Source organism: Struthio camelus, chromosome 3, assembly GCF_040807025.1.
Source record: "Struthio camelus isolate bStrCam1 chromosome 3, bStrCam1.hap1, whole genome shotgun sequence".
Classification (NCBI taxonomy): Eukaryota; Metazoa; Chordata; class Aves; order Struthioniformes; family Struthionidae; genus Struthio; species Struthio camelus.
The window spans coordinates 110387356-110414349 of record NC_090944.1 but is presented as its reverse complement, the minus strand read 5'-3'; the positions used below and the strand labels follow the sequence as shown (position 1 = coordinate 110414349).

The window sequence follows — 26994 nt, the reverse complement described above, 5'->3', positions numbered from 1 at the left end:
GAACAAGCAAGAGAGAATTACTGCTGTGGTACAGCAGGTAAATGATAAAACCTTGGGTTTCTAATACAATCAACAGAATTAGTTTTTCTGTTTCTTTAATTTTAAAATAGACTTCTTTATAAAAGAAAGCTGGTAGGTATTTGGAGTTACTTGTCAGATTAACACAGTTTTTATAGGCTAGGTCCTGAAGGAGGAAATTCATTCTTGCATAAAGGAATGCACCACTTAAACCTGCAGGCAGAGCTTTAATAGTACACCCAGCTTAGTGCAATCCATTAGTTTGGTTAATTTTAACTACAACAATCAGTAACTCAGGAATAATGATTTTGGAAGAAAAAATTCAATATTGGCTCCATATACCAAAATGCCAGAAATGCTTCATAAAATAAATGCACTCAGAAAGGCATCAGCATGACCTGCCCCTGTACAGCACTGAACGACGACGTTTCAGGATTTCAGGATTTCAATTAACAAACAAGACTGTGGTGTCCACAAGGAGATGGCAAATGCAGCGGAAGATTCACGTACAGACCTGGAAGTGACCTAAGGCAGAGAAAAAAGTCCATATAAAGGCTTCTGGAAGTGAAACTGAACGGTTAGGATTCCTGTATTTAAGCAAGTGCAACGTAAGAAAAACTTAGCAAAACCTTATTTCTACCAAAGAGGTATTACTTAGGGCCTGTCTCCTGCTACACAAGCCTTCTTTGGGGAACGGAGGAGAAAGTTATGATGAATTCTGAGTTAATCATTATGAATGAGGCCACTTCCCTGGCGCTGATAAAACAGAGAGAGATGATTTTATTTAGCTTTCTGTGTCTTGGGCCTCTCAAGAGGCAAAGCAGCTGCTCGGCTGCAGAAGGCGGCTCTGGGCCGGCAGGTCAGCTGTACTTGTTGTGGATTTCGGGTCGCTTCCCTCCTCTCGGGCACCGATCGACTTCTCTGATCCGGTTCATCCACCGGCGCTAACACACTTCCCTTGGGGACCGTGAGCTTAATTATTAGAAGCAAACGCCTCTACGGCCGAGGTAGAATATTTGACAGAAAATACGCAACACTCCTGGCACTTGTTCACCCGCGGGGCGGGGGGGGAAGGCGCTGGGGGAGAAGCCGGCGACGGCGCCGCCGCCACCGCCACAGGCCGCCGGGCCGGAAGGAGCCGGGCGGCCGCGCCACAGGCCGGGCGGCCCCTTCCGGCCTTGCCCGCGGGACTCCATGTCCCGGCGGGCCCTGCGCGGTTCCCATGGCGACGGGGAGCCGGGCGCCAGCGCCGAGGAGCGATGCCCACGGGCAGGTAACGGCGCGCTCTGCCCGCGCCCGCCGGGGCGGCCGGCAGCCCTTCCGCCTCCCCCGGCCCCGCTGCCCTCGGGGGGACGGAGGCGGCCGGGGCGGGAGGCTGCCCCGCAGCCTAGAGGAGGGACGGGGGAGCCGTTTCGGCGTTTGCGCCTGGTGGCGACCGCAAGGACCGAGGAGGCCTGCGCGGCTCCGAGAGACCCCCGGCGGCCCCCCGGTAGAGCCCGAGGGGGAGCCGCGGCCCGAAGGGGAGGCCGCAGGGCCCGCAGCAGCTTCCCGGGGCACCGAGGGCCCGTCCGGGCGGGTCCCCGGGTCGGTCAGGGGCGACCTGGCCCGGGCAGCGCGCGGGAGCCTAAAACCGGAGGAGGTGGCGTGAGGGGTGTCACGGCACGGTGAAAACCCCTTCTTGAAAAGGACCGTAAGCACGCTCAAAAGAAAGCCACCTTTTGCCTAGTGGGTGCTTGTTCTGCCTGCCCCAGAAGGGCCTGAAGGGGTTATATCAGCAATCTCACTTAACGTGGTTCTGCTAAAAAAAAAAAAAATATATATATATATATATACACATATGCTCTGACAAGCAGAAGGAACGTGCTATGAAAAGGAGGGGGAAAGAAGCACGACACCCTTCATTTCCTGAAAAGCTCTAAATGGATAAATATCTTGGGTTAATTATTTTTCTCTAATGACATTTTGTTTTTCCATCTAGTGATACTTTGTGGGATATTGCAATAGCTGAAGTGGAGAAAAGAGAAAACCCTGAAGGCGATGGCGACGGTGTGGAAGTTTCAGAAAAATCAATGTTATTTATGGGAAACAAGAATGGGGTAATGCTAAGTACTGTATGATTACGTGCTTCCTTTGACCACAGTTTGCATCAGGGAAAATACCTGAAAAGCATCTGCTTCACTTAATTCTCGGTAAAGATAAAATATTGTATGCTGTGGTTCTGCAGAGAGTTGTTATTCGTATGCAGGACAACTAGATATTATTACAATTCAGAAGCTCAAGTTTATGCTCTGGAGAGCCAAAACTCCAACCACTCTAATAAATGATAGGCTAATTCTCTGGGGTTTGGCTTCATTGATTTTTGTAAAAGCAGTAGCCAGGAATAATACTTTTGTCTAATTCTTTGTCACCAAATTTCCCCTTGCAGAGGTTTAATTGATAACAAACTAGTTTAGGTGCATGGATACCAATTTTTCTGTGAATAGAAGCCCTGGCATCCTACTGAGAGTTGTTTCTATATTTATATGACATAAATTTGAAAATGCATTATAAGTGATTGCAGACTCAGGGTCCCACATGCCCAAGGTTACATTGTCCCATAAGCTTCATCATTAGTAATTTTTTTTTTTCTGTTAACATTTATTTGAAATGTAAATAAGGAAATATTTGCTTTTTTATCTAAATGGTTTCATATTAAACATATTTTAAAGAATATAATTTTTATTTCGGAGGGGTTGATGTATCTACAACCTCTATTCCTGCAGTTTTTAAAGTAATTTTTAAAGTACAAAGACTTTTCAGGTTTACGTGAAATTCATTGATTTTTGGGGTAGGAAGGGAAACAGGGGTGAAACTGTACAAGTGCTATCCCATTTAAGTGACATTGTCCTTATTGTCTCAATTTCAGCAGTGCAAAGCCTTTTTTTGGTATGTTTATGCATATTTTAAGCATTCTTTTTATTTCCCTCTAATCACTAATAATTTAAGCCAAACCAGTGGAAACCAATCATTAAATCAACATATCTTTAACAATTAAAAATGGTTGAACAGTTTAATAGAGTTGGCCAGGTTGATCACTAATGTCTAATTTTATGTACACTGTTACTATATTTGTCATCTCCACTAGTTTATAATTATAATAATGGTAGTGTAACTGTATTCTGACAGGAAGTGGGCAGTTAAGTTTCCACTAATAAGGCTACAAACAACTACATGAGTTTACACTTTTCAGATACTTTAGTACTAGAATGCTAGAATGAGTTGCATTTAACTATACAGCTTTTATGCTCTAATGATATTGTAGTAGCCACCTTCTTTGTTTTTAATTTCCAGGGAAAAACTACTATAATACTGAGATGTCTTGACAGGTACATGTTAATTTTTCAACGTATTTTTCAACTGAATACTGAAATGCTGATCATCATAAAGAATGTTACAAGAAGCAGCTGCCAGTAAAAGAGAATTGTTTAAAATATTGGGAACAAGTAGATTTAGCCTTGTAATCCATGCAATTATTTGCCAGGGTTTTATAATGGTATTTAAGCATCTACATCTTTATATTATTAAAGCCAGTTGGATAATCTTTGCAGAATTTCACATAAATAATTATATTGTGTGATCATTCATAATATATGTGTACCGTTATTTTCTGTGACCTTTTGATCAGATAAGGATAAACTTGTTCCCCTTCATTACCACCTGTCATCTGACCCTTTCAGTCCTCCTCTCCAATATGAGAGATGTCAAATAGCCTGCTGTTCACATTGGTGCTGCTGCTTCTCCTGCCTTTAGCAACATCTAATGAACTGAGACCTGTTGTCTTAAAATGCACTCTCTGTGTTGCTGTTGCTACCCCCAATTCTGTAACGACTGTTAAATCGAATTTAGTAATAGTAGAAGTGACTTCATTTGTTCTAAATATTTGTAGAAGATCTTGAGAAAATAAAATCATTTTTCATTGGATAGGGAAGAGATTCCAAAACCAACATTAGCCTTGGAATATACATTTGGAAGAAGAGCAAAGAGACATAATGCAGTGAGTACCCAGAAAGTTGTAATATATCTGTATAGTCCTTTTTTTTTTTCTTTAAGTAAACTCTAGGTTTTAGCTTATTGATTTGTATGTGAAACAAATGGGATTTTTTGAATTTCATTTTAGAAAAATTAGCTAGCTTAAATTTATATTTAATGTTTTTAATGTTTTTCCTTTTCACTAAAATGCATTAGATCAGACTAAAGTATAACACAAAGCAATCAATTTCATCTATAAACACTGCCTTGTCTGTAGTGTATGAGTGCTTTTATTTTCCTGTTGTAAGATGATGCATAGTTTTACTTTGGATGCAAGTCTTCAGCTTTGTCTTTAGAATATAAAATAAGTATAAATCAATGAAGATACTTTATAACCAGATTTATGAGCAAAATACTCGTCTTAGCGGATATTAAATCTTAGTTAAATTTTTCTGTTAACTGTTAATGTTATGAAGTTCTGCGCTGTAGATTATGTTAACAGAAATATCGAACCAGTTCCCATCACTGCACAACACTGCCCAGCAATAACAACTATTGCCTCAGGTAATTACTGTTTTATTACTGAAGCAAGGAATGAAAGAACTGACTCCATCTGAAAGATAAAAATCATTTATAACTTTTCCCAGAAACTGAAAAGGAAGATAAGGTACGTTACTTTCCCAGTTGCAAGCATCTCCAAAAGCCTGAGTCTGATACTTTCTCTAGTTGCAACGAACAAAAGCGAAAGGAAGATAACATGAGTTTTTGTGTTTAACATTAATCACGCTACTTTTTGGGTTTTCTTATTTTAAAGTAGTCATTTATCAAGGTAGTCACAGGTTTGCCAGGAGTCTTCCATAAGTGTTAGGTGGGATTTCTTGAACGTGTGGGGTTTTTTTCACTTTGATATTTTGTTTGGGGGTTTTTTGTTTGTTTTTCTTTAGAAAAAACTAATGAAATAATATAGTTCTGAGTTACTTGCATGTAAAAGCCAATTTTACCAGCGTCAAGATCTTTTATTGATGTTGCATGGAAATGCACGTTTCTAATGCAAAGAAACTCTTTTGCAGCCTAAAGATGTAGCTCATTTTTGGGAACTAGGTGGTGGAACCTCATTACTGGAACTGATTCGAATACCAATCACTAGCAGCAACATAAGGTAAGTGCTTGATATTAAAATACCAAATTGATCTCAGCTTTCATTCAAACAAAAGTAAATCTCTAGACTTTTCATTGTGGAAAACTTTCAAAATACTAGATAAAACGTTTGTGAATTTTTCTAAAAATCATGCTAATACCACTGATACTTTTCTTTGACCTTCCTTTTCATGATTCTCTCCTAATAAGCCAAGTTCTTAGCAATCTCCAACAACAAGAGAAAGCAGCGCCATGAGGGAAGTGGGTTGACCTTAAGTAGCTGGTACAAGAGACACAGAAAAAGAGAATACTTAGCTTCTTTTTATGGTCAGTTGAAGAGCAGAAAGAGCAGCTGGGGGGCATATCAAAGATAAAATCTGGCTTCCCACTTCTGCATGCAGTCTCTCTGTGAGGGGAGGTTTTTTAGGGTGAAGGACAAGGTAAAGACAGTAAGGAGAAAATATTTTGGGAAGAAGTAGCGCGGCCATCTGATGAAAAGAAGATCATACAAGAGAAGAGAGATGATGTTTCTGAGAGACTAAAACTATTAAAACAATTTGAGAAGAAAAGGAAAGTGAATTAAGAGACAATAAAGAGAATGTAGGGAGAATAATCCATAAAAGAGTAGCAGTACCACAGGAAGAAGAAGGTAGATGCTATTTGCATAAAGAAAAGAGAAGGTGATGGGGGGGACGTTTTGTGTTTTCCTTCTTGTTAGGGGGAAAAAAAAGAGTTGAAGGAGGGAAAAGAATGGAAAAAACCTCACATATTATATTTATATTCTGATGCATTGCTTTATTCCTTTGGTAGCGAGCTTTAATTTCCATTGAAAATTATTGGGAAGGCTGTTATTTTTTATCACCTACATTTGCTACTGTACTGGCTCGTGAGAAAATGTCATGACTTGATACATTAATACAGAAGGAAAAAAGAAACACTTCTGGCACGTGAAGCTTCTTGTTGCCAGAATTGCTTAGTGAGTTGGAAGGAAAAATCAACTAGCAGTGTTGAACCATTATCTGAATGAATTTAGCTGAGCTCCAGCTCCTCAGTCTTCTCCCTGCTCTTGGCTGATAAGGAATCTTCTAGTATGGATGATCTTAAAGAAAAATGTTGCTATCCCATCACAGACCCTTAAGACCATGTTTGTTTGTAAGGCAGTATTTTAACATACCACACAAAAATACTACCCTTTCAGTAAAATGTTTTTCACTGGTTTTCTCATCTGCCTGTAGTCAAGGAATTATTTAAAAATTCCATGAACTATATCTAGTTTCACCAAGAGACATTTCAATAGATTTTTTTTTTTTCATTGCATTCTAAAGTGAAATTGGACATTTATTTTGCTTTGTAGTGTTTCTGGTATCATTCTTCTTTGGAATCCACTTTCTAAAGTCACGGTGGAACATGAAAGAATCATTGTATCCAGTCAGTTTGCTGCATTTGCAATGTTCTGCTTCACAGCTGCGTTTTAATGTTGGAACTTTCAGGGGGGTTTCGTGGAAGAGGAAAAGAGTTTATATGCAAGAATTTCCTGTTGTAGTCCTGGTAGCTGATATGTATGTTTTGAGTACTCAGTCTTCTTTCTTTCTTGATCTGTCTTTCAGAAGACATTCTCATATGCTTATTTGAGGTTCCAACTAATTGGTACAGCAGTCCGTGTCACAGAATAATGCCCCTTACCAACTTTTTCTGTTTCATATTACAAAAGAATAACTAAAGTACAGAACTGTATAATATGTACAAGGTTAGGAAAGAGCCTGACGTTTGTTAACATTGCTTCAACTGGGAGGGATACATGGTATTGTTAGACTGAAGTGATACAGGAGGAAGGAGCTAGATGGGCTCAGGACACTTGCAAATTCTACTGCTTTGAAACAAAATCTCCAGAAATTAAGTTTGGTACATGTATATACACACATATATACATAAGCAGTCCCTAAAAACTTATGATGGGAAGTTGCCAAAGTAATAGCTCTGAACAAGACAATGAATAGGTTTCCTCAGAGCTCAGAGTATTATTAAAAGCCATCTCCTTTTGCTGTTCTATATAGTTCTATCTTAGCACTTGTATTTTCACATATTTTGCTTTCAGCATTTGTAGTTAAGGTGTGATTGTAGAGGACAATGCTAATTGTGTTATATGCTAAAGATTTTACCAAATAATGCCTTTTCTTTTAAATAGGACATTTGCTATAGTTCTTGTATTGGATCTTTCCAAACCTAACGAACTCTGGACTACCATGGAAAGTCTTCTGCAGGTCACCAGGAACCACGTGAACAAAATTCTAACCAAACTGGAAAAGACAAATCCTGACGTAGCTACTGAAATTAAACAGAGGATGTGGAACAATCTACAGAAGGATCATCCAGTAAGTTACTTCTAATGTTTTCTCAAGATGTCACAGGCCTTTATACAGTTAAAGATAACGCGTTTGAAAATCGTAAACAACTCTTTTAGATTTTTATGCCTGACTGAAAATCCATTTGATGTAGATGAACCTGTTCACTGGAAAATTATAGCAATTTAATAAAAATTCAGTAAGAGCAGAAACAAGGAAAGAAGGTTTCTTATATCTTTTTGTTAGATATCTAATGTGATTGTTATGGCATGTTACACCAATCAAAAGAAATAGTTTTAGAGTAGCAGTTTGCTTTTTTCCCCCCCTCATCTTTTTTTAAATGAAGATGAAAACTAGAATGTACAAAAGTCATCTAGCAAGAGACTAGCTGAAGGTACAAATTTAAGCAAAGAATATAGTTATAACAGCCATCAACATGACTATATACTTTGCATTTATTTAAATGTCTATCACAAACTCAATGCCTTTTGATAATCTGACAACTAATTAAATTATAAAGTTTCAGAAATGTTAACATCAATTCTTTAAACATAATTGCTAACTAAATCTCTGGAAAAGCTAAACTAGATTATGCGCAATAGAAATGAAAAGGCATTGTGCTTTAAACCTCTACAAATGTTGTGCATATATAACACGTAAATAGGTATTCAGCAGTTCAGAGACTTGGAACATAAATCTAGACACTGTAACTTCTATAAAATGCTGCAATTTTGCAAATGCTCAATGCAGTTCAAAAATTGAAAAGTAACTTAATATTTTTAAGAAAGCAACATATGCAGTACTCAATAGATTTAGAGTATAGGACTCCTGTTCTGCTGGATTATGATTTTGATTTTTTACTTTTAGAGAAAGTAGTTCACAAAAAGAAGATGCCTTCAAATGCACATGGACACAAATCACGACCACAATATCAGAGTTACATATTGGGCTTTCAGTATCTGAAAACCACAAACTTCTTTCAATAATTAAAAAAAATTATTAATTGTTAAGAAGAAAAGGCTTTTTATACTTGCCCTGTAGGGAACATAATTATACATTCTGAACTAGCATTTCTATTCAGCCTTCATTATGGAAAACAGCAGGGAGGGCAAACACAATGTTATGTTACTACTAGGTTCTCTTTAAACTTTCATCATTGTTCAAGAAATAAATAATGTCCCTTTTGTAGGAGGAAATACTGTCTTTAAGAGTCAAAAAAGTAGCTGACAATTTAAGGAAATTTTTATCTGCTTTTTTGTAGCTAAAGATATTTTTATGATTAATAGGGCTTGATGAGGTTCAGAGAGGTTTTCTTAATAACTGCGTATATTCCATTATACTGCATAAGGAATTTTTGGCTATGATGGTAAAGCATAAGTGTATCGAGGGCAAACTTCCTTTAAAAAGGCTGAATGCACCTAAAATATTTCGTAATCAAAAGTTGAAAAGCTAGATGAATACAGGTCAGTATGCATATTTTCATGTTTCTGATGTTTTTCTGAATTAATCTTTTCTTAGTTAAGAAACTAGCTCTTCCCCCCCCCCTTTTTTTTTTCTGTTCTATACACCCCATTTTAAGTGAGGGTAATGTATCTGAAAGGTGTTGCTTTGGCAGTGTATGAATGGAGCCGTTATTTTTTCCTTTCAAAGTAAAGGATTTTCAGTATTTATAGCTTCTTGCCAATATACTGACAGTCATTTAACCTGTATGCAAAGTAACCAGCTTTAGGAGAGAACAATTAGGTCAGCCTCTGTTACAACATGGGTCTCTTCCACTCTGCTGCAGTGAAAGCAGCTTCACTAAATCATTATGTGGACAGCTGACCACTACAGCTGACATGAGAGGATAGTTTAAAGTCATGTGGATTTCTGGAAAACCTGCCAGATAACTTGAGGATTATTGTAATGTATTTAACAGTAAATCTACATCCTAGAGCTGTTTTCTTCCACTGATAGTTATTTGCACTTTAACAGTCATTGGGTGGTGTTTTCCTCTCTCTGTTCATAATCAAACTTAATTTTTAGAAGAATTTGGAGAACACGACGTGGGCAGGACAAATGTGTGACACAAGCAAGTCGTTCTGTTTAATTTTCTTTGGCTAGCGTCTGCATTACTTTGGGTATGATGCAAAGAGGGGAACGTGTCAGAGAGCCAGTTATGCTAGTCCAAACTGAGAGTTGCTGTGAGAGGGAGAGTATATAGAGGCTTTACCTGCTTCCCTTCCCTGGCCCTCATCTGATGTTAGAGGTGGAGTATATAGTGCAAGAGCCCATGCTATCAATTTAATGCTGATTAATATTCTGACTGCTCAGAGGGGTTGTGTCCTGACCACTTCTGAAGAAACTGAGAAAACTGTAGAATATGGTATGGATACTGAATTAAAGTTATGTTTCTAATTTAAGGCTTGAAAGAATAAGCCTTGTCTTCTGTGAGTTAATCTTAGCGCCTTTCCTTTAACTATATCAATCTTCTACACTTTTCTTACGCTGCTTAACTGTAATGTATCTGTTTAATAGGATTATGAGTTAGTTGACCCTTTTCCATTGCCTCTTGTGATAATTGGAAGCAAATATGATATCTTTCATGTAAGTAATATTTTATATTTATAATGAAAAGATTCCTGGTAAAGATTCTACAATATAATAAAATCTTGGTAGCATAATAGTGATCATGTGACCAAAAATATGACCAGTCAGCCTTCTAACACAAAAAATCTTTCCATCCAATGGCATTATGGCAGACATGCTGTCATTCCTTCACAGAACACTCCCAAATAGATGATTTCTGTGATATTCTTGAAAAGACTGCAGATATAAATAGCTGCAGACCAAGGAAGGAAGCAAGGAGACATCATGTTGATCCCTTTCTTTTATAATGAGAGAAATCCAGCTCCATCTGTCCCTTCTGACTGCAGCTGTATCTATATACAATGGAAGATGCATCTCTCAAGTCAGCTGGCCACAATTTTTGGTGGTTGTGGTAGAAAGAACAGTAAACTGTTATTTCATTCTCAAATTTGCTTTTTTTAAAGTATTTATTTTACCAGTTTTTACAGACCAGTGAGTAATTGCATCTCTTAGGGGTATTGGTGGGGAGAAGGAAGAAATATCAGGAAGTAATACTGCTCGATTCCCTCCCAGTATTTCAAAAATTAAAACAAATGTGTACTTAATTTTCAAGTAGCACTTGCTCATAAGAAGCTAGAAGAGCATGTTTGATTTTGAGCTGGCTTGCTGGCATCTTGTGCTTCTCTAGATGACAACATAGTGCTTTGATGCTAGGTTGACTCTGAATTATTTAATTTGTTTTAATAAGGTGCTGGGCATTCTTTCATACTGGGGCTTTATGCTGAGCCATGACCCCTTTAAAATCAATAACTCTCGTGTAATAAACACTCAAAACAAGCCTAATTCCATTGGCATCTATGAACAGAATCTTCTGGGCTCCATTCGGACCAGGTTTTCATCCACTCTCTGCAGGGAGGGCCATCTATATGATCTTATATTAAAGAAATATTGATTAAAAAATATTTTGATGCACCTTTCAAATCTTGCAACTATTATAATTTAGAAAGCATGTAGCCAAAGGTTTACTGACATTCAAATATTTTGACAAAAAGAAAAATAAACCCTTGTTCTAGTAGGCAGTATTTCTCCTTCTAAAAATTTAAAACAAAAGGGAATAGAAACTAACTGGAAATTGAATACTTATTCCCAATTAAGAAACTTTTTCTAGAATAATATACTGACTGAGTTAGGCTGCCTCTGTAAAAAAAGAAACAAAAGAAAATTGTGACATTTCTTTTCAATCAGAGTAGGCTGTTACTGATTCTGTCTTAAGATATAATTACGGTGACAGCTGAACGCCTCGTATATTGTAGCCTAAGTGCATTGCAGTTTAGATAAAAAATTGAAAAGTTCTGGCTGTAATATCTTGGGTTTTGTTTCTTACACATACGTTCCAATATCAACTTTTTCAGGAATTTGACTCTGAAATGAGGAAAATAATAAGCAAGACGCTTCGATTTGTTTCACATTATTATGGAGCATCATTAGTGGTGCGTATGTTCACTTTTTAGCTAAGGAAAGAAAAGATGAGCAATGTTTATGCTATGAGATAATATTCTGCAAAATAGAAATATAAAACTCTTAGAGAAAATAGGATGTAATTGCTCTTACAATAGCTCCCTCCATGACCTAATTTCTCAAACGGATTGCAGGTACTGGCTGGAGATGGATGAATATGCCCTGAGAATAAGCAAACTACATAATTTCCAGTACCAGCAAAAACTGTCAAAATAGTTACCTGTTATTCAGCTCAGTTCCTCAACTTAGTTCACTGTGTGGCTGGGCAAAAGTTTTTGCTAGTACAAGAAAGCAGGACAGGAAAAGTGATTGTCCTAGGTAGAAGTAGAGAAATGGCCCATTTGGTAGCAGTATGAGCTTGTGTCTAGCGACCAGGCTTCTGTAGATTTAAAATCATGGATCAAAGGGCACATCTTCCCAGCAGTTTAAGGATACTCATCTGAAGCATCACTGTAAGGCCAGGTATCTTGCAGTTTTAAGAGGACTTTAGGTGACAGATTTTTGTTTTCCTTTATGGCATGTGAATTCCTCTTTTGTTCACTGAGAATAATACCATATTGATCTTTAAAAATGTATTTAAATGTTATTTTAATTAAAAATGAAAAAGTAGGAGCTTAATACTCCTCTTTGGATACTAAATCCTGATTCCCATCGAAATCAGTGGGAGAAGCTTCATTTCCTTCACTAGGGATCTAACTTGGTTCTCAAAGACGTGAATTTGTTAAGATACAAAAGTATCAAAAGATACTGTACAAAAGATACAAAAGATACAAAAGAGAGAAATAAGCACGCTGCTTGAGAAGATATTCTGGGAGCTCTTTTCTGAGAAATCGGTACCAAGTCTCCCTCTGACTATCAAGCTACTTTTATGATGTGTGAACACATTTATAGTTGTTTGTTACATCTCTAAATGTTCTTGGTATTGTGGATAATTTTTAATATAGTTTAAAATCTTAACTCATTCATCTCAAGCAAAAAATTTGTATCTGTTAGTTTAATGTGTATGCTTCAGAAACTGTGAATCCATATATTAATCTTTAATCTTTTTTCTGTAATGCTATTTTTAGTCTTTCTTGATCTATATACTTAGTGACAAATATATTCATGTTTTGGAAAGGGAGGGTGAGATTTTTATCCTAGTGAATCGAGTGAACATACACTTAATTTGCTGAGGTCAGGAACTAGCCAGGCTCTATTTGTAATCTTCTGTGCAAATGACATAACATGTAATATTTCTATGCTTGAAGATCATAATGTATATTTTATTTTCTGATTTCCTTTAGTTTACCAGTAAATCTGAGGCTCTCCTGCTGAAAGCCCGTGTTCTTATTAATAACTTGGCATTTGGCTTTGATAAAAGGTAACATAATTTTTATCCTACTATTAAATGAGTTGCCCAGAGTTTACAATTACTTCATAAGAGTATTTTAATAACCCAAATATTTTCTTCAAAAATAGCATCTCTGCAAGATTTTGGTTCATGCCATTTTACTCCTGCATCTCAACTGCATGTCTCTCTGTACCAGGCAACAATAACTCTTTGTTTTGATCTCAAAACTGACAAAGTAGGAGCATGGTCACCAATATAATTGAATAGATTTTTATTTAGTTATATTTGTGTGCAGAGCCCAATGACAGTCTTAGTCTTGGCTAGAATAATGTAATTTTTATAGTTGATTGCTAAATGTTCACTTTTTTTCCCCTCTGTTTAGTAAGTCTGTATCAGTGGATCACAGCAGACCTCTGTTTATACCAGCAGGCCTGGATTCGCTGAACCAAATAGGTTAGGACATTTCCTGTTCCGTTTATGTCTTAAATTGTTTATGAAAACTAGAAAAAAAAATTTAAACAGATTAAATATTAATTTAAATTTTAGCGCATGATTTAACTGATCATTAAAGCAACTGGCTTAGAAAGTTTAAAATGAAGATTCAGTATTTATATTATGGACAGTTACCTGTGCAGTTTTGTGAAGTAGTAGTAAAGTATCGTTACTACTTCAAATGATAAGATATGGTCAAGCTTAGATCCTAACAAAATAATAATAATATGCAATAGTAACACAGCCTCTTTCATGATAGGAGATCAATGCTTTTTCAAAGCTTGTAGCAGCTTGTCACTGTTGAAGATAAAATATTAAATTAGGTGGACCGTGGTCCAAAGTGATTTGATAGTTCATGTTGTTATGACAGCATACTTGTATTATTTTGTGCTCTGCTATAATCCTTAGGACCACCACCTGCTTCTGATAGCGATATTGGAAAACTGCGTGCAAACACGCCTTTGGAACTGTGGAAAAAAGTATTTGAGAAAACATTTCCTCCCAAGGTACATATTTAAGTGTCTGATGCACAACTTCTTTTGTCTTAGAATAGTAGTAATATTACTACTACTTTTTGTCCATCAAGTCTAGTGACTGGAATTTCAGTCTCTTGAAAAAACATTTAGCAGTTCTGTTTCTTCCAATGTCTTTAATTCATAAATAAATATATATTTTTAGGTAGTGGTGCTTTGATTTTTAGCTTCTAAATCTTCAGTCACCTTCCTACATTTAGAAATAAGAAAAGTATCGATGCTGTAACCCTCTGTTTTTTCCAAAGTAATACCATTGCCTTCCGTGATATCGAGAGAGATCCTATACTCACCTTTTTTGGAACTTTATAAGGTGACGTGTGCCCTAATGCCTAAACCAGATGCCAGTGATGTTTCAAGAGGAGAGCTCTTCCTGGCTGCAGCAAGCTGATGACCCTTATTCTCTTAGGGCATGAGACTTTGAATCAGGCCAGTGTGCTAGAGTTCCTTGCTAAAGTTTGTAATTTTCCTGTGGGAACTCTATGGGAAGTGTTTGGATTAGCAAGGTAATGAGAATCACTTGGCAGCTATTTTACCTATTTAGGTAAAAACCTAAACATTCCTTTTGAATTAAAGTAATTGCTGTTGTTAGTAAATCAAAATTCCCAATTTTCTGTTTGGCTTGAGCAAATATAGCCTACCATTTTTTCCTTCTATACTAGACTGTGTCAGAGTTCTTTGTTCCTGTCCGTTTCTTGCCGTATGGCTTGCCTAAATCATTTAGGGCTATGAAACTGTGCCTCATATTACATTGTGCAAACTGAGCTTTTTCTAGCTTTTGGTCTGTGGATCTCCAGTCCCTTATGTGGGACAGGTTTTCGGTTGTCCTTTTCCTACTCACTTGCTTGTTACATATTAAACCCTACAAATTACTTCAAGTGATTTGTGACCAGAGTAAATCATCACCAAGATGCCATGCAATACAGTGACCTCTTGTGCCTCAAGATGATGAAGACTAAACTTTACTTTTCAAAAACTATATTTTTTCATATAACTTTTGCTCATAACCTTTTAAAAATATATGTATAGTCTCCAAAAGACGTGGTAATAATTATTAGACTGGGGTTTTGAGCTGGACAATGTGTATACATTATTGGAGAGCCTTCAGTACTCTTAACCATAGAAATAGAACCATTAATTATTTAAACTGAATTTTTCAGGTATTTCACAGAGCTTGGTTCTGACCATAATCTTAATACTATTCTAGTTATTCAGATCTGTAGTTACATCTAACTGCCAGAAAATGACAGATTCATCATCTGACTTCATTAGCTAATTACTTCTGGCAACTAGGATGCTTAGTGCAATGCACTTATATCTTTATGCTGTGAAATCGTGGAACCTCAAGAGATGCAGTGTCAAGTTAAGCACCGTTCCCCGTACTTTTCTGTAATGGTCCTTATGCCCTTTTATGGGAAGGAAGGGAGATGATAAAACCCAGTTCAATTTTCACTGCAGGTATTGGCATGTGAGCATTGAGAGTGGGGCTTATGGATGAGGAACATTGCTTAAAAAAAAAAAAAAAAAATTAAAGTAACTCAGAGTAACAACAGCCCCTTACTCAGAAAAGGGAAGCATCTAGCCCATTACAGTGCACGATTTCCACAGAGATTTTTATATATGTCTGAATCTTGCAAGCTGCATCAGTGGTATTCTTTGGAAATCATCCGCAGAGCAAGTAGGTCTTCCTCCAGAAGGTCTCTAGGAGTATTTGGAAAGAAAGCACCAATCTAATTTAAAGATTTGCCAAGTAGCTTCCTGTTCCATATTGCCTTAAACTTAAGTTTGATTTTTTTTTTGGTTTTTTGTTTTTTGGGGTTTTTTTTGCATTGGGAATGTCTTTTCTCATCTATTGGTCTAGTAAGAATTCTGCTTTATTTTATTCCATCATTTGTATGATTGACTTCTTGCTACTTTCTGTTCGTTATGAGTAACAAGAATTGTGCAGCACAATATAAACAATTCTTACATGATAATTTTCCTTTTTATTAGCACATTTTCTTCTTTGGAATTAAATTTATGGTTGCCTCAAGGTTAGTAAATGTAATTTCAGGTACTTGGCAAAAAGATAATAATCAGTCCTTGAAGTGTTTCTCAGATACTGAAGTAATACTTCTGGAGGCCTGAACTGAAGCATGATTTTGAGCGTTGAAGCCTCTCGTAGGAGCAACACTTTACTGTGTCCGAATATCATGAGCTGGAAGGAATATTTTCTCTCTGAGGAGAGAAGCTACTAATAAAAGAAAGAAAATATTCTTATTTCATAGTTGTTTAAGATCTAACTGCGCTATTACTTTCTCATCATTTTGCCAGTCCAGTATAATGTATTGTGTTTTTTTAATCTAATCTGTGTCCAGTAGCAAAAAACTCTTCCTAAAGGCAGCAATTTAATACGTTTGTATTATAAGCAAAATGCTTCCGTTAGACTCTACCACATGGCGTCTCCTTGTTGAAGGAACAGAAGATTAAATTTGTGATTTATGTTTTCTCATTTTTATTTTAGAATTCCTGTGATTTACAATATACAAAGGACCCTGCTCAGGATTTACAATATGCTGAGTATGAAGTTGATGTCATGAGAGCTCAGAAAAACCAGGTATGTAGTTGTTTTCCAATAGCTGTTCAGTCTGTTATTCCAGAACCACTGCCATGCTGAAGTACTTGTAGGGTATGCCCATAGCACCCTTTTTGCCTTTAAATAACTTGAATTCAAGAATTTTAGTCAATTTTAGGGGGGTTTTTCCTGTTTGTTTTTTTTTCCCCAATTGATAAACATTTAGCAGGAGGAACATTGTTAGACATGAAAGTTTTCATTCTGTGGTTTCTTTAGAAATGAAGGAATTGAATTTTCCCTCTAGCTCTCTTCCAGGATTATTTCACTGAAATAATCTCATCATCCATACTGAAGCCAAGCTGTGAAGGTTTCTTGACAGAAGTTTCTCCATTTCTTCACTTTGTATTTATTTGGGAATTTGTTAGCACTTAGTCTAGGGAATAGCATCCGAGGTTTAGGATAGGAGTGTTTGTTTCCTATCCTCCACTCCCTCTTCAAAATTTCTGCTTAAACTGGAGTTTATGAAAGATATTGAGATGATAATCTTACTGACTAAGTTTTGTGGTTTATGAACTTTTTGTTTTAAAAATACAGTAAACAAAATTACTCTACCCTGTGGTATTTGACTTACCCCCTGACTTCCAGGACACACCTTTAGAGAAGAAAGGGTCATTTAATTTTTTGTATTCATTTCGTAGTGCTTCTGAATTTGCCAAAATATTTGTGGTGAACTAATTTTATAGAAAAATTCCATGGAGAACTAGACTGAGGTTAGAACAGATTAATAATATAAAAATAAAGCAATTACAAGAATCTCCTGCAGTCCTTGAACTTGCATATTGCCTGCAATATCCTGTTAGTGTAGTCATCAGTTTTAAAGGCCTGTTATATCAAGAACAATCTTAGAAATCATTAAAGTGCTCCCATTTATAAAGCACAGGAGATTACATTATAAATTCCAAAATCAATACTCAGTATAACTGTTTGTTATTATTAGATAATACTTACGTCTTGCAAAACAAGATACTGGTGTTGATTAAATCATATAGAGAAATACTAATTATCTGTTTTTAAACAAAAGAAACAGGCTTTTAGAATACTAATCTGTTGAAGGGCGTTAGAAACCAGTGTAGCTTCTTTCAGTTGGACTATCACAAGCAATCTGGGCTTTAAATTGCCTTTGCTATCTGCTATTTTCTAAATTTCTCTGTCTTGAAGTTTAAATATTACAAGATTATCTGCACATTATTAAAATGTTTTATACTCTTAGAATTTCATTCAATTTGTAGTGCACTAAGATAGCAATATACATCTGTAAGAAAAGACTTCTGTCGTTACAGTGAGTCTAAAATATCTTTGAATTTATCATAATTATGTGAAAAAGGTACAAAAATCCTATTCTGAAAGCAAATTTTTAAGTACATCGTAAGTCTAAGGTTCTTTTTAGAGACACATATGCTATCTGTTGTTTAGGAGGAACACTACATTAAAATCTTTAATGTGCAGCATGTTGCTAATGAAATCATGGGACACAATGCAAAGTGAAAGTTACATATAAAGATGGTGCATTTTCTAAAAACATTTAAGTGCACGTTATCATTCTCTCAGTTACTTCCGTTTAATTAATATGCCACGTTGGACTCTAGATGATAACCAGTTTGCTCATTTATCTCAAAGATAAGCTTTAAAGGAAAAATAAATACAAAATCATAGTAATAGGACACAAAATATAGCATCTGTCAGTATGTTTAATACTAGGACTAGCATACCTAATGAAGTGTCAGTCTCGGTCAGGACTGCTAAATAATGCTGTAATAAATGTATGGATGGCTAAGACAGTACAAAGTTTCATAAAATTAGGACTATTTCTCTCTTGCCTCCCTCTTGTGTGGAGCCTTTCAGTATCCTGGCACTTGGTGCAGCCAGTCTCAGAATGGATCCTTGTACTCTGGATAATATATTCTTATTTCCAGGGGCTTCCAAGTTTGTATACTTGTTTGAAGGGTTTGTCTGCAGCTAGCATTTGCAGAGAAATAATGTGTCTTTACAGGGTTAGCTAAGATTATTTGTAGCATAAAATCACCTTAGAGAAAGAAACGGCTCAGCAAAATAAAAGGTTAAATTCTGGAGTATAAAATTAGAGAATAACCAGAAAAGTAAAGTACAGAAAAAAGAAAATGCCTGATATAGTCTCTTGTACAAGCTGCCAGGGTTTATCTGAGACACTTTCTGGGTGTGGAAGTTAGGGTCCAGCTCATCAGCACTCTCTCACAAGAGCGCTCTCTTTTAGACCAGATTGTTTCTTCAGTATGTTCAAACTATGAGGCTACCACCCTATTCCCAGACTTCCTGCTCTGGAAAACTCTCTGCGGCTACCATTTCTTCACCATGCCTTTATTCAAGATAGAGCACCTCTTTTTTTTGTCAACTGTGTCTTTTCAGAATTATTTTTCACGTTCTTATCCAACAAATCTACAACGTGCAGATGTATATCAACTATTGCTGTTGAAATTGTTTGCTTCTTTTTGGTTTTCCAGGGTTATTTTCAGCATGTTAGTCTCATGCAGCACCTGGGACCTTTCCGAAATTTACATTTTTAGTGTATTTCTTAACTAGCACAGGCTCTCTAGACTGACTGGATTTCCTGATCTTCACTGGGCTTTCGAGATTCAAACAAAATGTTTATTTTACATATTCATTAAACCACAAACCTGTAGCTTGCTGTTAACACTTCATACAACGTACTAATCAAACAAGATGGTGAACTTGTCATTAAATCATTTGGACCATTTCTCTCCATTCTCTTCTAGTTTTTCAGCTTTTGATGCTTTAAGGTTGTCTGTCTAACATGGTAATTTAGTCACTTGAATCTTTTCTGTCAGACTTGAATATTATTTGTGTCTCTGCAGATTTAACTTTAGGTACACATATGACTCAAGTAAGAGAGAAAAATTCTAAAATAACATTGTCAGTTAGAGCTGCACATGCACCACCTGCATCCGTGAACACCTATGAGTGCATAAAAGTCTTGTTCTTCTCTTAGTTCCTTCTAAATGTTTCTGGCAGCGAGATGGCACATAAGAGTGACTGCTCTGTTTTCTTTAGAAATGCTCTGTACCACAAAAGTAAGCACTCCAAATGTCTTTTGAAGAGTTTTTGTTTGTTTCAAGTCCTAACTATCCTGTTATGCCTTATACCACTAACTAGTAGTCAAATAGGTGCGTGGACCTTTTTCATTTAGACATTAGACTGCAGCTTCGTTCACTGAAGCGAATGATAAAGCTAACCTCAAGCTCAGAGAATTAGATAGTCTGTCCCAATCAGATACTCAAGAAATCAGCGTCACGCAATGCCAAAGTTCATGCCAACAGGTCCTTGTCACACAAAGGTATTACTTTAGGGATTGGTGCCAGTTTTAGCTGAAGCCTGATACGATCAAGTATACTTCCCCCTCCCCGCCTCCACTGCTAAAAAAACAGACTAGATGCCTGGTGCAGCTTGATGTTAGCTTGCAAGCAGGAATAGAAGCATATCACGAAGAACTGGGTTATAAACTCTTACACAGAAGCAGAGCTAAATAAGAAAGAGGAGAGGGGGAAGAAAGGACTTCTCAAGTGGAATCAGCTATACTCACAGTAAGGATAAAAATATATCCTGTCACCAGTCCTTTCATCAGCCATGCAAACACCAGACTTGTCTATCTGTAGCTTATGCTACTGCTGTGTATTCTTTGAGAGTCTAGCCTGAAGACATCTGCTGTCATTCACAAAATGTGATTCTACGATCCTTTTTTGAGGAAGTGTGCTGCTGTTTCCCCTGAGTCACATTTCCATGTCATTCTTGACTAGAAGTCAACCCACGGTCAGGTCTGCAGCTGTCCTTTGGGCTCCATGAGTATCTGGTTGTGGTTGGGACTGGACTGGCCAACAGCGTGAGAGCCAGCCATATTTGTACAGTATACTTCTCTGCTGTGAACATGCTACAGAGCTTCAGAAGAGAGAACTTGATTGCGTTCAACAGAGTAGAAGATGTCCTGTCAATGGCCTCCTTGGTCAGGTGATACTGGGCAGAGGAGAATGGCAGGCACCTTGGCATGCCTAAAAGAGGAGGAAAAGTCCCACTCTTCATATTGTGGAGAAAAAGGTATTTAGGAAGCTTACTCAGGCACCAAGAATAAGCTTTCTTGTTTTCGCATGAAAACATGCCCAAATGTGTCCAACACACTTTGCTGAAGTTGATTTTAAAGTTGTTTTAAAAGCTATATTAGAATATTATTATTGCTAAACTCCCTACTGAAGTTTAGGTGCTTAAGACTTTTTTTTTAATAGACTTTTTCACTACTTGCTTCGTTTGACCTTGTTCCACAAGTACTCTCACAGGTTACTTCAGTCCTAGCTAGAACAGAGAAGAGAGGCTGTCTTCATTCTTCTTTCAAATCTTTTACTAGTGCCCTAGAGTAAGAAGAAGGAAGAAATGGTCTAATTGGGGGCGGGGGAGAGAAGGAAATGGAAAGAAGGAATGGAGATTCAAAGTATTATAGGAGAGAACTGGTAGAGATGAGCAGGAGGAGGAATGGGAAACCTGAAACTTAAGTAAAATGAGTTTAGATAGAAGTAGATGAAAGAGTAGATGAGTGAGTTAGATAGGATGGATCCAGGTAGTGATTAGGGAAGGGAGGGGGCAGATACAGGCTTTGTAGATAAATAGGTAGAGATAGAATGGTATGAATGTACTCTAGGACCTGGATCTGAATACAGATAACTTGAGTCTCTGATAATAGATAAATATTGTAGTATCCACTGGAAGAGTTTGTGTCCCATGGTTGAACGACCTACCTGACCTTTTATTTCTGCTAGTTAAAGTCAACTCTCAGAGATCTTATGCCACAGTTTGAGAGCAACTTTAGTAAGAAACTGCATAGAAAGATAGTTGCGATGTCAGTCCCTCAGAATTGAAGAAATACAACAATTAAGGCTTCTCCTGCAATCTTAATTTTTCCTCCTTGTTTGTAGACATTATGATATTGTCTTTAATTACATGATCATATACTATTTTCCTGATGTCTCATTCAATTGTTCGGTATTTCTTTTCATTATCTTTATTCTTTGTGTACCTTTATTTCTCAGCCTGCCATTCAGACACTTCAATGAACACAAAAGTATTAATTTTTTTCACTGAGAATGTGTGGTATATCTTATCTGAGTACCTCACAAACATCAGTTAAGGCTTTCTAATATCTTTATAAGATTAGGTGTGATCTTCCCCGTTTGACAGATGAAGAATTTACAGAAACACTGAAATGCAGAAGCATTACGGTAAAAAAAAAAAAAAACTACTTACTTTATGCCAGAGACATCTAGGACCTGAATTTCTAGCACACTAATGATATTTAAAACACTGAAAGAACGTTTAAAACATATTTAAACTGCAGTTGTGAATTTTTCTTCCATAACTCTGATCTGGGTGCCCTGTATTTGATACCCAGAAAACAAAGGAAGCATAGTGCTAGCTAACTGCGAACGTTTTTGCTTATTTGGATGTATACTCCTTTGTAGGAGTTTCTTGCAGTTTGAGGAAGGGATTACTTAGCTGCTTGTATAGTTATAGTATATTCCAGAATTCTGGGTCATGTTTATAGTATAGGACTTTAGAAGCAGGAAGGTGGGTTTTTTTTCAGTCTCTGGACTGATCTTTAAGGTAAAATTGAAACAGTTTTTTTCCATTACATTTCAGGCTTACAGGGGTTTGTTTTACTTTTTATTTTACACCAGAACTAAAGAAATATATTTTCCTGACAATATTCCCCTCCCTCCCCCGTTGAATCACTGAGTTTATTGAAGATGATATTTTGTTAGATTTCTTCCCGTTTCATCTTCTTTTTTGCTTTCATTTACTATTGATTAAATGTAGTCATATTTTGATATGTCTCCAAAATACTATTTCTCATTTTGCTCTCTACTTCTCTCTGTAGTAGAATAGCAGAATAATTTTAATATATGCTGTTGGCATCTATTTGCAGTTTTGTATCTTTTTGAACTGCCTTTATGTTGACTGACCTTCTGGCTAGCTAAAATTACAGCAAAAAAAATCTGCTAAATTATCTGCCTCTTTCTTGAGACAGTTTATTCAGATTGGATAAATCTGTAAGGCTAATATTTTAGATAGCACCTTTAGACATGACCCACAGCATTGTCTTTATATGTAAAAGTTCATTGTCTAGTTTCACCTCTTTCTGTAACATTTAAGAAAATTATTAGAATGGAAATTATTAGCTTAGCATAAATCAGAATACTTGAGCTTCTTAAAACACTCCAATATTCTCTCTATTCCTAACTGTTGGCAAGTTTCCAACAGTTTTAAGATCATAATTGCTTGATATTAATAGTAAAGGAGTGAAAATATTGAGTAAAGACTACCTTACAGATGGAAGAGTTCAGTAGTACTAGAGTTTTATTTAATAGTGCAACTTACTAGATTTAGATTGGACACAATATGTTCTGTATTAGTTGTCTATGAATTACTTAACTGTAAAATAAATATTTTGTCTCTGTTTCACTTTAGAATGAATTTCCAAAAGGGTGAATATTCTCCATCTTTTTAGGTTTTTCTTCTTAAAGCATTTCAGGGAGAGGAATTCTCATTAAAAATTATTAAAAATATATTTAAAACTTTATTTTTTTAATTATACATAACACAGAAATAAGTATTACCTTCTCGGGGGGGGGGGGGGGGGGAAATGCCAAGAAGATCCTTGACAATATAGAATCTAATACTGCAGGGATTTGGTAAATCATAGTAGCACTATATCAAAAGTATCTGTAGAACTAATCGAACTTGATAGGAATTTCAGTATAATTTATGCGCTCTGTGTTGTAGTTAATAGATGGCTAGTATGCTCACCTGATACAAGTAAGATATGATGACTTTTTACATTGCAAACAGCATATGGTAGGTCTAACAGTTACTTCATTACAGTATCACCTTCCTGCAAAAGTCTTGTATTTTTTTACAAATGTAAAGCAATTATAATGATTTTCAAATCACTTATGCTGAAAGAAAATCTTCAGAAATAATTCCTGACACTATACACCACTGCATAAAATTCAGATGATGAAACTGTTGTTTGCTAATGTTGCTAGAGCCTTTTATTATAGGCTTCAAAATTTCCAGTAAAATTTTGGGCTGACACAAGGTCATTTGTCCTCCTTACTCATATTCAGCTGGTGTTAAGTGCACTATAGTGTAGACTGCCTCATCTTCCCTCCCTAATTCACTTGATTTATACCTCCATAGTTCAAGCTTCTATTTGCTTTTAATAATCAATACAGGTAGTTTTAAGGGTGCCCTAATACTGTCTAGAAGATGCATTATTATAATTTCCACCTTGTTTTTGCAGTTTTTCACATGCAGTTGCAAACTTCAATCTACTAAATGGTAGCATCTGAGAGGATTTTGTTTAACTACTAACTGAAAAACAAAAAAATTAAAGCATGGCGTCTTTTTCTACTCATGAGTAACACATTTTCTGAAGAAGCCAAAGCAGCAAGGAATATTATTTCCACAAATATCCAAAACCATAGGTTGAGGAGATAGGGGCTGTTGATTTCCTAAACACCTCTTGCATTCCTCTTTCTTGCATTTCTGCTTACTGCTTTCTGAACAAGAATGTGAAAGCTAGCAAAGGCAAAAATGCAGCTTTAGCTTTTTTTGGCCACAGATGTACCACTAGGAGAACACATGCAATATGTATGAAATGCATATTCCTGGTATGTCCAGCCTTGTTTTCTAAGGTCCTAGGGTTTCTAAGGTCCGCAGGTAGCTCTTCAAGTTACCACAGCTGGTGATAAGTTTTCATTGGAAGTTCATTTCAGTCCTGCGCTAAAATAAAGCAGGCTTTGTTATTACGGTTTCTTTTACTATTCCTAGTGAATTACCAATATGCTTTGCTTTTGAAAGGCCTAACTTTGGCACTTGGGGTATGAAATAGTGGGTTTTTTGTAGAGTAATTCTGGTTTCTGTTTTTAAAATGTGTGTAATGGTACATGTCTGAATCTTCACAGTGCGCCTAATTTCTCAAAAGTAAATGTCTACGGAAGAAAACACCAAAACTTTCTTCTATCCTAGAAAGCAAATGTCTAGGCCAAAAAAAGTGTAGTTGTTTTATCTGAGAGCAAATGTGACAAAGCATAGCACTTTGATTTTTGGTATAATTTTGCTAAAAATAATACAGTACCCTTTTTTTTCCCCTCCAGTGGAAAATTTTTGCTTATGATCTAACTGTTTAGGTGGCTATTGTATGTTTCTTGTTCCTTTCAATCATGAGGATATTAGAGTAATCTGCATCTATGTTTCTGTTTTAGGAACTTGACCAATATAAGAGAAATGCCTCTAAATCCTGGAAGGAAATGGATTTTGATCTTGACTGATTGAACTGCTATAGCCGTCTTCAGTTTAACATGCACAAAATCATTTTTTTAAACATTGTATTAGCAGTTTAATTTGATGCAGTTAAAAATGTACAGTATCAAACTATAAATTTAACAATATTTATTAAGCATTCTTATTATTATATTATTAAGACATCTGTTTATTAGTTCAATCCAAATTAAAGTATAGCTTGGTAGTGACACATAGTTTAAAAAAAATGGGAGGAGAGGAGATTTCCATATTTTTCAGAGATGCGTTTGAGTATGAAGACTGGCATTAGTCGTTCCTACCTATTTTATAACAAATTATGCTATTCAATTTTGAATGATTCTACCTTAAATATGTGTTTAAATGTAAACAAGCTTTCACAGGCAAAGAATGAAACTCCATACTAAAGTGTGCTAGGCATCTTTTCTGAGGTCCTTGCATTTATAATTCAAAGGCAAAATTTAACATTATATTTGGACCGTAGTTTGATATATTTAAATATGATACTTTCACAAAAGCTGACAGAATAAAATAAATTTAAATCAAGTTTGTCTGACTTCTCTAAACTTCAGTTTTCTTTGTCTCAGTTTCAGTATCATACAGTTGAATAAGCCAATTATATGTTTCTTCTACTGTATAAAGTTTTAATAGTTTTGCACAGAATTGGAAAGAAGGCATTTCTATCAAATAGTCAAATTGATTAGAATGAGTTTCCTAGTATTTGAAAGGTACGTGGTTAATGGTAAAAGAATAACTGATTCATATTTAGCCTAAACTACAAAATGTAGGACATCCTCCATACAGTCAGCTGGACTGAGCCCTTTGAGAATAGACAAAAGATCTGGATTACAGCTAGAGGTGTCTCCTGAGAGCTAAGACTTGTCGTCAGAGTACGTGTCTGAACAGCCACCTGGCAGACTAGATGGTAAGAATGTTTCTTGATGAAAAACTTGACATCAGCATGAAAATGATGATGAAGATGAAAGGACAAACTAATGCGATGTCTTTCCATCATCTCTTTAGAGTTAGTTATTATTTTTAACATGTTTGTTCAATGAAGATTTTTTTTTTCAGATGTAACATCTGTGTCTTGGAATAACACATATATAAAGATATCAGAATAAAATCTTGGCCTCCTAGTTAAGTGGAAAACTTGCATTAACTTCCTTGCAGGGAGGATTTCATACTCTTTGTTAAAAGAAAGTATCATTTCAAAACTATCAAATTAAAGTCATTATATTATTAAGTACATTTACACCTTAAAATCCCATAATGCCATGCAGTAATCTGTAGCTACCTCTCTTTAATAAATAACTTGTTCATGAATATGAAAATCAAGTTACAAAAGCTGTGAATTCAGTGTCTGCTATACTTTCGTTTTTGAAATTTACTTATGTTTATTAATTTGGAGGGATAAACTGGACTCTTCTGCATTGTACAGAGCTCACAAGAATAATTTACAAAGACGCAAATGACATGACTTCCAAGAAATGGCAAACAACCTTTACATATTTTTCCCTAGCTAAATTAACTTTTTATTAATAAACCAAAAATTAAATAATCTAAAACAAGATTTAGAACTTGATAATGAAAAGGAAAAAAACAGATATAAATAACTACCTTCTCTCACTTATCATCATTTACAAGACAACAGAATGTTGGTTACTTCTATATTGCTTTAAGATTCAGTACTCATTGCTGCCACGATTGTATAGTATGCATAGGATTAATGTGGAGTCCTTTCTCAATTCTGTCTTTATTTACATGCATGCAGTTTATTCCCTTTTTACAAATCCCCCCAAACAGTATCACAACAAAGTTTAATACTTAAAATGCAATTCTAGAAATAAAATTTACTAGCAATTATACCGCTCTGCTTACTGGCCCTCATTATAAAAGAAAATACTGCCGGGGGGGGGGGGGGGGGGGGGAAGGAAATTAGAACACCGTTGATACATTGTTAAAAATTGGCACCATCAGTAGACTAAATTATATTCAAAAGGTCACTTAGACCATGTAATACTGCTGATATTCCTCATGGGGTGCAGGGGGGAAATCCCAAGAGCAGAAAGCCATTCACAC

General features: G+C 36.1%; 1 protein-coding gene across 7 annotated transcripts; it reads left to right on the top strand.

Moving 5' to 3' along the window:
* The first annotated feature begins 820 nt into the window (after positions 1-820).
* On the top strand, positions 821-26850 carry DYNC2LI1 (dynein cytoplasmic 2 light intermediate chain 1). 7 transcript variants are annotated; one of them, XM_068939682.1, is made up of 13 exons: positions 821-1025; positions 1997-2114; positions 3349-3383; positions 3982-4051; positions 5097-5185; positions 7349-7535; positions 10023-10091; positions 11486-11563; positions 12875-12951; positions 13304-13374; positions 13822-13919; positions 16447-16539; positions 24858-26850. In XM_068939682.1, the coding sequence occupies exons 2-13, from the start codon at positions 2088-2090 to the stop codon at positions 24921-24923; spliced, it is 960 nt and encodes a 319-aa protein (XP_068795783.1). In that variant the 5' UTR covers positions 821-1025; positions 1997-2087; the 3' UTR covers positions 24924-26850. The 7 variants fall into 7 exon arrangements, with proteins under 7 accessions (XP_068795783.1, XP_068795779.1, XP_068795777.1 ...); XM_068939676.1 differs by lacking the exon at positions 821-1025 and adding an exon at positions 1137-1291; XM_068939681.1 differs by lacking the exon at positions 821-1025 and adding an exon at positions 1370-1507.
* Positions 26851-26994: the final 144 nt, after the last annotated feature.